The sequence below is a fragment of the Otolemur garnettii genome, unplaced genomic scaffold (assembly GCF_000181295.1).
Source record: "Otolemur garnettii isolate 467f Iridium unplaced genomic scaffold, OtoGar3 scaffold00023, whole genome shotgun sequence".
Taxonomy (NCBI): domain Eukaryota; kingdom Metazoa; phylum Chordata; class Mammalia; order Primates; family Galagidae; genus Otolemur; species Otolemur garnettii.
Window position 1 is genome coordinate 10,331,862 of NW_003852418.1, and position 12,940 is coordinate 10,344,801.

The window sequence follows — 12,940 nt, forward strand, 5'->3', positions numbered from 1 at the left end:
TTAGAATTAAGTACACATTTATTCATCATAACAACCCCATAAGTACTTTTCACACAAACCCTGTGTTACAAAAAGGAAACTGAGGCACAGAGGAGTGAAATGACTTGCCGAAGGTCACAAAGCTAGTAAATGGCACAGCTAGAATTGAAACCCAGACGGCTTATGGCTGCAAAGCCTGGCTCTAATCCAGGGGTCAGCAAACTATTTTGTGTGAAGGGCCAGAGAGTAAATATTTTAAGCTTTGCTAGCCACATCCGGTCTCTGTTGCATATTCTTCTAGTTGTTTAATTTTTTAAATAACTCTTTTAAAAATGTTAATACTATCCTTAGCTCATAGATGGTACAAAAACAGGCCTTGGGCTAGATTTGGCCCACAGGCCACAGTTCTGCCTAGCCCAGCTCTAACCCACCACAGCATACTGCCTCTTCAATCCAGACAACTACTCCAACTTTGAAAGACATGCCAAATAGATCAAATGAAGCACATCTGTGGGCCCAATTTGGTCCATAGGCTACCAAAGTACAAGTTCTACCCAGAGCTGCTTCCACACCAAGGTGAAGTGCTAAACCATAGCACTTCCAACACCTATTTGGGGAAGCAAAGTTATAACAAGAATTGCAGGAGTTTCTCTGGAGATTCCTGGGGCTCAGCTGGTCCCACTCCATGCTGCACATGTTAAAGACCTGTATTCATGGTCTCAAGGTCTGGTCTAACTTGGAGACTGGAGTGTCACTCACCTTCTCCAGCAGAAAGCCAAGTTTAAGAATCCCCCAGTACCCTTCCCCTCCTCTTTCCTTTCCAGTTCACACAGCAAGGATACAGGTGGCCCCTCGGAGCAGGTGCATGAACGAGGCCCCAACAGCCTAATTAATCCACCAGCAGGGAACCCAGGAAACAGCTGTCAGATATAAGGCCTTGGGACAGAGCTGGGACAGAGCCGAGACAGAGCCAGGACAGGCTCCAGCCAACAGGCATTTTTTTCAGCTATTTCCAAGAGCTAAAAACACTGGACTAAGCAGCAGCAAAGAAGATAAAGTCATCCAGCCAGTCGGCTTGGGATCTGCCCAGAAGCCAACCTGAAGTTGAGAATCAAGACTTCTTATTCCCCACACAAGCAGTAAATCTTCCCCTGCTCTGCCCAACCAAGACTAAGCCAGGGGGTGCCAGGCAGAGAAGGAAACAGCAGGTGTGTGGATGGTTGTCCTTTGCCCACCAGACACCTATGCCTTCCCGCTTCCAGCCTTCCACAAATAGCTTAGAATTTGGTGCTAGGGTCCACTAGTCCCCACCAGGCACTTGAGACCTATGGATCCCAGCAATTGGTTCAAGATTGGAACACATGACCCAAGTCTGAGCCAATCAGAGCTCCCCTGGTCAGAGTGATTGGCTAAGGAGTAGAACACCTAACTCAAGAGCTCAGCCAATCAGAACAAAATACTACCCTGCTCACTGTCATTGGATCAGAGTAGAGCACAGAACCCTGTCTCAACCAATCAGAGCATACCAATAGCCAGCTCATACTGACTGGTTCAGAAATAAAGCACAGGTCTGAGCAGATATGATAAATGGTTCAAGCGATTGGTCCAGGTCAAAGCACATGACTCAGGCCCAAACCATTTGGAACATTCCCCTGGCCATGGAGGACCAAAGCCTGATTGAATCTCAGGACTTCCCTCAGCTATGAAAATAGAGGTTCACTCTTTCCCACTGACTTTAAACTTGTCGGGAAGTGAGACCAGAGTAACTACAGCCATCTGCTACCACACTGGAAACAAGCCCCAGCAGTGGCTTGAGTGACCAACAGTAGCCCCAGAGTGACCAAGAGAGAAAGAGACAGGGTACCCTGGATCCAGCACAACCCAAAGCTGACACTGCTGCTAAACTTCTCAGCTACTTGAACTAACAAATTTTATGTCACTTCCAATACAGGAAAAGGAGTCAGATGAATGTCTCACCTTGAGGAGGAGTGGGTACTTGCAGATCCTCTGAATCGGAGACAACAGGTAGCCTTCCAAAGGGATATCTGTGGTCTTCCGGCCTCCCAGAAGCATGCAGCTCTGCAAAGGGACAGGAGAGTTTGATTAAAACTCACCAAGGATGGCACAGAGACATGGCCACCCTCAAATAACCATGGGGAAACACTCTCAAAGCACAGGTGCAGATCATCAATTGGGAAGCAAGTTAGCAGCCCACAGGAGAGGAGAAACTGTGCACCTCCCACCATCCAGCACAAAGCCTCAAACAGGAGTTGGTCAAGTACGGCCCATAAGCCAAATCTCACCCATTCCCGGCTTTGGTTAAGTTTTTCTGGAATACAGCCACTACACTACTTATTGCCTATGGCTGCTACAATGACAGAGCTGTGTCACTCCAACAGAGGCCATAGAGCTATAAAACATAAAATATATATTATCTGGCCTTTTACAGAAAAGTTTACTAACTCTTGTATGAGAAACTTTCATACACAAACACCAGGAGACAGGGACAAGTACATTCAAAACTGCCTTGTTTGGGCCAAGGACAGTGGCTTACAGTGGGAGGGTCGCTTGAGCTCAGGAGTTTTGAGACCATCCTAGGCAAGAGCAAGACCATGTTTCTACTAAAAAATACAAAAACATCAGCCTGGCATGGTGGCAGGTGCCTATAGTCCCAGCTACTTGAAGGCTGAGGCAAGAGGATCCCTTGAGCCCAGGAGTTTGAGACCAGCCTAAGCAAGAGTCTCAGAGACCCTGTCTCTACTAAAAAGAGAAAAATTAGGTGCAGCACAGTGGCTCACACCTATAATCCTAGCATTCTTGGAGGCCGAGGCAGGTGGATTGCTTGAGCTCATGGGTTTGAAACCAGCCTGAGCAACAGTGAGACCCTGTCTCTAAAAATAGCCAGGCATTGTGGCGGTCCTGAGATTCACCTAAAGTCCCAGCTACTATGGAAGCCACGGCAAGAGAATCACTTGATCCCAGGAGTTTGAGGTTACTGTTAGCTATGTCGCCACAGCACTCTACCAAAGGCAATAAAGTGAGACTCTGGCTCAAAAAAATAAATAAATAAAAATAAAAGGGTGGCGCACCATAGCTCAGTGGGTAGGGCACTAGCCACATGCACCAGAACTGGTGGGTTGAAACCCAGCCCAGGCCTGCTAATACAAAAAAATAGCCGGGCCTTGTAGTCCCAGCTACTTGGGAGGCTGAGGCAAGAGAATCTCTTGAGCCTAAGAGTTTGAGGTTGCTGTGAGCTGTGATGCCATAGCACTCTACTGAGGACAACAAAGTGAGACTGTCTCAATAAAAAAAGACTAAATAGATAAATAAAAATTAAATTAAAATTAAAAAATTAGCTGGGTGTCATGACTGATGCCTGTAGTCCCCAGCTACTCGGGAGGCTGAGGCAGGAGGATTGCTTGAGCCCAGAAATTTGAGGTTATTGTGAGCTAGGCTGAGGCCACAACACTCCAGCCTTGCAGCAGAGTGAAACTGTCTCAAAAAAAGAAAAGAATGCCTTGTTTAGCATAGCAAAAAATGGGACACAACCTAAACATCAACTGGAGAATGAAAAAATACGTCTGTATCTTGGCTTCCATCTGTTTACAGAGCAGATTTATATAATGGCATACGACACAGCAGCAAAGACAGAGGACCAGCCATGCCCAGTAACATGGATAGACCCCCAAAATGTACTCTTGAACAAAAATGAAAAAAAAAAGGATAGGGATGGTATAAAACCATTTATATACATCCCTTAAAGATGCAGAAAACAAAACTAGGCATTGTTTATGGAGAGCACCTAAGTAGCCAAATATTAAGACATGCGTGGGAAAGAAATATCCTATGTTCCAACAGGGGTTACCTCTATGGAGAGAGGGTGACAGGTTGGGAAACAAATTGGGAATTTTCTTTTTTAAAGAAACTGGGTCTCACTCTGTTGCCTTGGATAGAGCCCAGTCATGTGATCGTAGCTCACTACAGCCTCAAACTTAGGGGCTCAAGTTTTCCTCTGCCTCAGCCTCCCAAGGAGCTGGGACTACAGGTATACATCACCGCACTTGGACAATTTTTTTTTGGTAGTGATGGGGTCTCCATATGTTGCCCCAAGCTGGTCTTGAACTCCTGGCCCCAGGCAATCCTCTTGCCGTGGCCTTTTAAAGTGCCGGGATTACAGGCATGAGCCATCACAACCAGCTAAACTGGGAATCCTTAGCTGTTACTGATGTTCTCTCTCTCTGCCCGGGAGGGAGTACGTGAGTGCTCTCACATGAACACCAACACTGTGGCTTGCAGAGTTCAAAAGTGCAGCTCTTTATCAGGAATGGAATATAGGGATAACTTCCATGCTCCCTAAACACTGTCCACGCCGATCAACGCAAATGTCCTCCACATCAGTGTTTCCTCCCGGCAGCCCCCGTGGCTCTGCTCATCCCGCACCCCTTGCCTAAAATACTTCCTCTTCCCTCATAATAATAAAAATAGTAATATTATGGTCACCATCCATTACTAACACTGACCGAGGGCTAACGATGTGCCCAGCAGGCCACAAGGACTCTACTGCTGACCATCAAGTGCCCTGTCCACAGAAAACTACGGGGTGTCCCAAAAGTCCCCCTGAAGTCGCCACACACAGGGAAAATGGGAACTTGTAGCTAAATGTACCTTGATTTGCAAAAGTTTTCCGAAGAGGTGGACAACATGTAGAGAGTATTTTGTAAAATTCTGTAATGAATATTTTGTAAGCAAAGGTACATTTAGCTGCAAGTTTCCATTTTTCCTATGTATGGTGACTTTAGGGACATTCTGCATTATTATTCCCGTGTCACAGCTCAGACCACTTTTTTTAACACCCCCCCGAAATAAAATTTTATTATCATTCAGATCATACACTTTCTTTTTCAAAATGTGTACATGTTCTCGTGACGCTTACTGAAGGAGTTTAGCAGCAGATGCTGCAGGAGCAGCTGTGGGGGGCACCGGTGTGCGATCAGAACTGCTTTGTCTTAAGTTTTCTCTGAACTCCTACCCTATCTCGGCCAAGAAATTCTCCATGCTGTCTTCTGAAGCCTACGACCCTGAGGGAGGAGTCATTAAGGAATGTCTGGCACTAAATCTTGTTTTGCAACCTAAACTGTCATTAAGATTTCCAACGACACAAGGTAACTCTGGCCTTGGAGTACTCACAGTGGATGAAGCTCTGGTTTGAGCTGTCTCACCAAGTCGGGTCCTGGCCTCTGCTAGCCTCTCATCAGTTCTATGAGAAAATAGATTGACTTGTTTCCTTTTCCTGCTGTAGACTGTGTTGCTGTTTCTTCAATCTCCTTTTATACTATCCAACTGGACCACATTCCACCATACTCATTTTCATTCGGCTTCAGAGGTTCTTCTTGTTCCAACTTCGTCTTATTCCTGGGCAGTCTTTCACAACCCTTTTGAACGGTCTTCCCAGGTAATGACTCTGGTCAAAGAACTTGAGTCTCTGCATCCAGGTGTAGACGTTTTGAGGGTGCAGTTTCTAATTCTGCTGTAAGACCATCAGTTTGGCTTCTGATGTGACCTGTTTTCTTCTTCGAATCCAGGATCTCATCTTCTAAACTAATTTGACGCGGCGTCACCTCAGATGAAGCCTCGGTCATAGACTGTTTTCTTAGGACGTCAGCCGGTTCGTGCTGCGGCTGTCCCCCAGCTACGTCTTTTTCCACCTTCTCATTTGCACAGCGCTGCAGTGATGCCTTTTTCTTAAATGATTACATTCCTTGATTAACGCTGTATTTTTTTTTTCTTCTAGCAGAAGACTTTACTTTTCCCCTCAGCTTGAAGTTCTTTCACATCGTGAAATCAGACCACTGGTGTTTGAGAGGTTTAGTTTTTACTCCCAGGCCATCCAACAGAGGTGGGATCTAGAGCCAGGCAGGCTGACGGAGGCTGGGTGTGGAACCACAGTGCTAGGATGTCCTTACCCTAAGCCCACCTGTGTGCCGAGGCGAGCCCAGCCACCCCACCTACTCTCAGCTCCTGAGACTGCTTCCCCCTGGAGCCTCCCCTGGAGGTCACATGTCCTACATAGTTGTCAGTCACTTGATAGATCCTGTCTTCTCCTTAGGAGAGGCTCCAACTTAAGAATCCGTTTTTGTTTGGCAGAAACCATGAGTTACATGTCCTGGGTCCCTAGGGCTCCCTATGTGCCCATTATGCATAAATGAATGAACTAACAAACTAAGAGACGAGTGAACAAAACACCAGCACATCCAGCAGGGAAGGGGTCTCAGGTCGCTCCTCAACCCCAGCTGTGCAGATTGGAAATGATCGGGACTCTGGGGAAAAGAGATCCCCATCTTAGCATTCATACATTCAGACAACAAATACAGATTGTGTGCTTATGATGCACTGTGCACAGTTCCAAGCACTGGGGCTCTGCCTAACTAAACAAATGTCCTGCTTAGATTCAAGCAAAAATAAGACCAGAGAATACTGACCATGTACCCACTACCCACCACGGGCACCAAGAGCTCGCCCAAGTCTCAAAGCCACCTTCATTGCCTTTCCAGGATCCTAACAGGCTCTCATCTCAGAGAGGCAGAATCCTGGGGACCCTAGGACTCCGCACAGCCCCCATCCCTGTATCTATCCCTGGCACACATGGGGGACCAAGGCTGTGGCAGCTGGGAGATGCCAGGCCTCACCCTGCTCACACTCGGGCCTTTGTCCTCTGAGCCAGCGCTTGCCACAAGCTGCCCTGGTGATGTCAGCTCTGGGCAGAGAACAGTGAGCCTGTGGGTAGGTTGTGCTTTCCAGGAGCCCCCAGGGCTTGGCGGGAGAAGAGGCCATCTCTTTGTCCAAGATCAATGAGTTTTCACAAGACTATCACAGCCACCAACTACATTTCTCTCTAAACACTCTAGATTGTTGCTGCCTTCATTTTATTTTCTTTAGAGAAAAAAAAAAGCAGTCTAGGCACAGTGGTTCACGCCTATAATCCCTGCACTGGGGGAGGCCAAGGTAGGACTGCTTGAGCTCAGGAGTTTGAGACCAGCCTAAGATCGGCCTGTCTCTATTTTAAAAAAAAAGAAAGAAAAAGAAAAATTAGCCTGGCACAGTGGCACACACCTGTAGTCTCAGCTACTCAGGAGGCTGAGACAGAAGGACTGATTGAGCCCAGGAGTCGCAGGTTACTGTAAGTGAGTTATGATGATGCTACCCTACTCTACTTGGGATGATACAAGGAAACTCTGTCTCCAAAAAAAAAAAAAGAGCAAACACACACAGAGCTCAAATCCACTATTCTCTTATTACACTTCAAGTACTGTAAGAAGAACTTTTGAAAACTATCTCCTTAAACTCTCCTAATCCACAGACGTGACTCAGGTGTCACTCTCATGGCCTTCCCAGCCTCTGGTGGCAGCAAACCCCTGGAGCGGTCCCAGGTCCTCCTGTTTGTCCACACTCACTCCCTAGCTGATCTCATCATGACCCATGGCCTGAAATACCATCTTCATGCTAAAAACATTCAGATTTCTATCTCCAGCCTGGCCCCTGCACTAAAACTCCAGACTGGAATCTCTGACTGCCTTCCCAACCACCCCACCTGGAGGCATCACACGCATCTTAAATCTCACGCAGCCCGAAGGTGATGTTTTACTTGCCTGTATACCTGCTCCTACCTCACCCAGTCTTCACCACCTCAGGAAATTGTGACCCTATTCTTCCTTTGACTCCTCCGGTTTATTTACACCCCAAAGCTAACTACATAGGGCAGATTGTGTCAGCTGGGCCTTCAAACTCCATAGGCGTCCAACCACCCCTCCCACCATTACACCCTGTTCTCGGCCACCCCTTCTGCCCAGACTATTCCAACAGTGGGTCGAATGGTGATCCCCAACCCCACTGCCCACTCAAAACCTCAGGATGTGACCTTCTTTGCAAATAGCCTTTTGAGAGAGGGCAGCCCTGCCCACACCTTGATTTCAGACTTCTGGCCTCCCAGACTGAGAAAATACATTTCGTTGTTTTAAGCAACCCAGTTTGTGGCCATTGCCACAGCAGCCCTAGGAAATGCATGCAAGCCTCCCACTTGTCCCCCACACAGCTGAGGGGCCCTTTCAGAATGCACAGTAGTTCAAGTCATCCCTCTGTTCAACCCCCTTCCCCCCCCCCCCAGGGCTTCCCATCCCACTCAGAGTGAAATTGAGCCTTCTTTAAAGCACTGCCACAAGCTCCATCGGGGTGAATCCCACAGACATTGTGGTAAGAAAAGAAACCAGACACTAAAGTATCCTGTGGAATTCCATTCATCTAAAATTCTAGAATAGGCAAAACTAACCTTTGGTAAGAGAAATCAGCATAGTGGTTACCTCTGGGGGCAAAGCAAGGCACAACTTAGAAAGGACACCAGAGAACCTTCTAGAATGATGGCAATGTTCCAACCCTTAACCATGGTGGTGGTTCCATAGGAGTAGACATATGTAAACATTCAGGATCCTGTGTGTTTACTGCAGGTAACCTCTACTTCAGTAAAAGTTAGTTGGCCAGCTCAGACTCCTTACATTGACTAAATGTTCCTTTATTATCTGGCTTCTTTCAATTTCTCTGACCTCATCTCCTCCCACTTTTCCTCTCATGCCCTTTGCTCCACCCCCTACTCCACCGCCCATGCCCCCACCGCCTTCTTGCCATTCTTCAAACACATACCTGCCTCAGGGCCTTTGCACTTGCAGTCCTTTATCTAGAATGCTTTCCAGACACCCCTTGCCTCTCACTTTATCCACATCTCTGCTTAAATGTCACGCAAGGCACAGTTTTCCCAAACAGCAACCTAAAATAGCAGCCACCACCCTAACTCCCTCAAATATATCCTGTCATCCTTAACTTACTTTGTCTTCCAGAAAACTTAACATCACAGAGATACCATTAACGTTTCCCCAACTAGAACGGTCACTCCATGAGAAAAGAGACCTCTCTTGCCTGTTCACTGTCCTATTCCCAGGACTTAGAATGATCCCCACCTCATGATAGGTGCTCAATAAGAAATTGTCAAATGAATAAATAAACCATCCCCATTGCACAGACAAGAAAATGGAGGCAAAGAAAGATTAAAGTCATTGCCCTATCACTCAGCTAGCACACGGCACATCACAACTAGATCCTGTCTGTTCCCCAAATCTTAACATCCCACAACAGACTTGCAACAGCTCTTCTGCAGGTGGCCAAAAGCTGGGAGACGCCAGCAAGGAGGGAGACAGATGGTGCATATGCTGGCACCCCACATGTCCTCCCCTGCCCAGCCCAGCCCACCCAGCTGCTGCCAGGGAAATGGCAGCTTGGCCCACCAAGAAGACTACAGGAGAGGGAGGAAGGAAAGAAAGGAAAATCAACCCTTTCCTTCTCATGCCCCTGCACACACCTTCCTGGCTTCTTCCTTCTTCCCTGGACCTACCTGAGCCCAAGGGGACACCCTCGATCAGGAGCCACAGAACTGGCAGCAGGGGCCATGGCAGGGCGGTGTTGCCTGCATGTCCTGGTGAAGGCAGAAACATGGCTGACTCTATCTGTGTGTGGTCTCGCACTCGCCCGTCTTCATCTTTGCATCCTACCCAAACTATTTTGTGAACATAAGTGCAAAAATGGAAATGTGACGATCCAGATAGCGGCTATGAAAAGCATCAGTCCTAAAAGCTTAATTCACTTGAGACAAAAATGGAGATCAGTCAGCCAATGTGCCCTTCCTCAGATGCTCACTGGAATTAGGCCAAGCAACATGAAATCACTTGTGAAGGAAACATACAACATTTGGGATCGAAATTCTGGAAATGCTTTGCCAGAGAGACTACGCATTAAGGAGAAGCCCAATAAGGGCTTGTATTACGTACTTCCTCTCTCTGGGCACACAGCTAACAACCCTTATGCTAGGTCAGTCTATTGTTCTACTTTTGTGTGCTGAAGTCTGTCTGTGTTGCTGGAAAAACAAACTGTGGCTGAAGGGATGTGTGTAACCACGTGAGAGGGGATCGAGAGGTGAAAGAAAAGGACTGGAGCCTTGATAAGCTCAATCACTTTTCAAGTGTAAACTCTCAGAATGTCACTTCATCAAAATCACCTATGACAAAGGCTATTCGGTCTCCCCTGATGTGTTCCTCTCCCACGACAATAGAATTTGTAGACCGCTACCCAGAACAAAGCTGAGATTCACAGCCTCCCTTGCAGCTAGTTGTGGCCACAGGACTAAGTTCTGGCCAATAAGATGTGAGCAGAGGAGATGTGTGTAGTTTCCTGTTATGCCCTTAAAAGGAGAAGGGCACGCCCTCTATCTGACCACCTAGAATCACTATGTGTTGGGAAGTCATCTTCTTAAACCATGTAATGAGGCTCAAACCCTGAGAACTCAGCCCTGACACTGGATCCCCTTTACCAACCAAGGACTGTCTAAATCCACATTCTTAATGTGAAGGAGAAATATATGTCGACCTTATTTAAACCACTGTAAAAAGCAGACTAATGTGTATCTAAACTCATACATAACATATAATGGTTAGGAGGGCTCAAAGGACGTCACAAGTGAGAACCTGTTTTATACGTAGTGAAGCTCTCTAGGAGAGCGTAGGGAAGACCATCATGGATGTCTACTTTTTTTCCTGACCAACATCTACTTATTCTCATCTCACACGCCTACATTCCCACACATGCAAAGCAGCTGCCTTTAGGAATCCACTCAATCTGTAGGTCCTGCAGTATGGGTGGATCTGACCTTACCCTTCATCTCCAGAAGTGGCCAATCAGAACACCACCCAATCCCTCTGCCTACAGCACCTGCTTCAAGGATAAACTTTTAAGCCAAGGTGAGCCAATGAGCATCTGACTCAGGATTTTCGCTGCTACTATGGGAACAAAGGAGTTCTCTTCAGCCTGGAGTTGCTCAGCTAGGAGAGATACAAGGGGGGGAGCTGCTAGAGACCATACTGCCACCACTTGTGGAAAGCCTGATCAGAAGCTGAGACAGGGAAAGGCAGAGCCATGAGGCACATTCCTGATGATGCCGTTTGAACACCTCCACTCTGCGTGCCTGAAGCCCTCTTAGGTCTTAAACTTTGGAAAAGTAAATCAGTAAATTCGTTTGGGGGGTTTTCTGTTTTGTTGTTGTTGCTGTTTTGTTTGTTTGGGGGGTTATTTAGGTCATATAATTGCACAAATTCATCTATTTCATAAGGAATAGAGACCCAAGGAGGATCAGAATCCCCCCAGACTTATCTGTTGAATATCAAAAGGCTGAGAATCCAGTTCGGCGCCTGTAGCACAGTAGTTACAGCACCTGCCACATACACCAAGACTGGTGGGTTCAAACCCAGCCTGGGCCAGCTAAACAACAATGACAACTGCAACAAAAAAATAGCCGGGCGTTGTGGCGAGCACCTGGAGTCCCAGCTACTTGGGAGGCTGAGGCAAGAGAATCGCTTAAGCCCAAGAGTTGGAAGTTGCTGTGAGCTGTGACACCTCAGTACTCTACCAAGAGTACCAGAAGGTACTTGGTACCAGAAGGCTCATGCAGATCGTGGTAAGATGCATCTGAAATTCCGAGACTCGCTCTGCAGCACTCATGGGTAAAGGGGGCTCCTCCTACTTCACTGAAATAATCTGGTTTGATGCTCCTGGTGACAAACTTGGTGGAGTTTATTGCTGCTTCTGCTTCTTCCATTTAATACACCGGTTCTTCAACCAAATTTTTATGACTGATTCATCAAGGTGGAGCCTTGATGCCAATTCCTCTATGGCAGTGGTTCTCAACCTTCATAATGCCCCAAACCTTTGATACAGTTAAAAGGGGTCACGACCCACAGGTTGAGAACCGCTGCTCTATGGTAACCCAGTCTGGGCGGATGATCTTTGTGAACTCTTCTCTCAGTTCTCTGACTTGTTCCAGACTACACTGCATGCACGGGCAACAAGTATACTCTGATTTTGCCACTTGATAGTAGACATGATGTCCTCAGAGGTGCAGAATCCCTGAGCTTCCTCTATGTCTGTTGCTGCTGTCTTCTTTCAGTCAGTTTTAACTGGATTTTCTTTCATTTAAAATTAAATAATCCTAATAATAATAATCCCAATAATAGCAGAAATGATAATTACTATCATTGCTAACACTTTTATTAGAACCAGTACTCTACATCAAGAATGGGTGAAGTTGACCCTAATCCAACCCTCTGCCTGTTTTTGTAAATAAAGTTTTATTGCAACACCTTCATGTTCATTCCCCCACATATTTATGCTTTCATGCTGCAACAGCATGAGCTGGGTTGCTGTGACAAACCATGTGCTATATGGTAGGCAAAGCCAAAAATATTCACTAGCTGGCCCTGTATAGAAAAGGCTTACGCCAAAAACACAGTAAGTAAAGCAAGCAGACAGCCCTCAGAATGGGAGAAGATTTTTGCAGGTTATGTCCCCGACAAAGGTTTAGTGACCAGAATCCACGGAGAACTCAAACGTATTAGCAACAAAAGAACAAGTGATCCCATCTCAGGGTGGGCAAGGGACTTGAAGAGAAACTTCTCTGAAGAAGACAGGTGCACGGCCTACAGACACATGAAAAAATGCTCATTATCTTTAATCATCAGAGAAATGCAAATCAAAACTCTTTGAGATATCACCTAACTCCAGTAAGATTAGCCCACATCACAAAATCCCAAAACCAGAGATGTTGGCGGGGATGTGAAGAAAAGGGAACACTTCTATACTGCTAGTTGGAATGCAAACTAATATATTCCTTTTGGAAAGATATTTGGAGATCACTTAGGGATCTAAAAATAAACCTGCCATTCAATCCTTCAATTCCTCTACTAGGTATATATCCAGAAGACCAAAAATCACTTCATAACAAAAATATTTATACCAGAATGTTTGTTGCAACTCAATTCATAATTGCTAAGTCATGGAATGGATTAATAAATTGTGGTCTATGTACACCGTG

The 12,940-nt window shown here is 46.4% G+C and overlaps 1 protein-coding gene across 1 annotated transcript in view; it reads right to left on the minus strand.

The window, feature by feature from the left end:
• The window catches only part of PREX1 (phosphatidylinositol-3,4,5-trisphosphate dependent Rac exchange factor 1), a 191,233-nt gene that overhangs the window by 91,623 nt on the left and 86,670 nt on the right, over positions 1-12,940 (minus strand). The window contains exon 5 of the mRNA XM_003787681.3: positions 1,957-2,058. Within this exon, the coding sequence (XP_003787729.1) occupies positions 1,957-2,058 (102 nt within the window). The remainder of the gene's footprint in view (positions 1-1,956; positions 2,059-12,940) is intronic.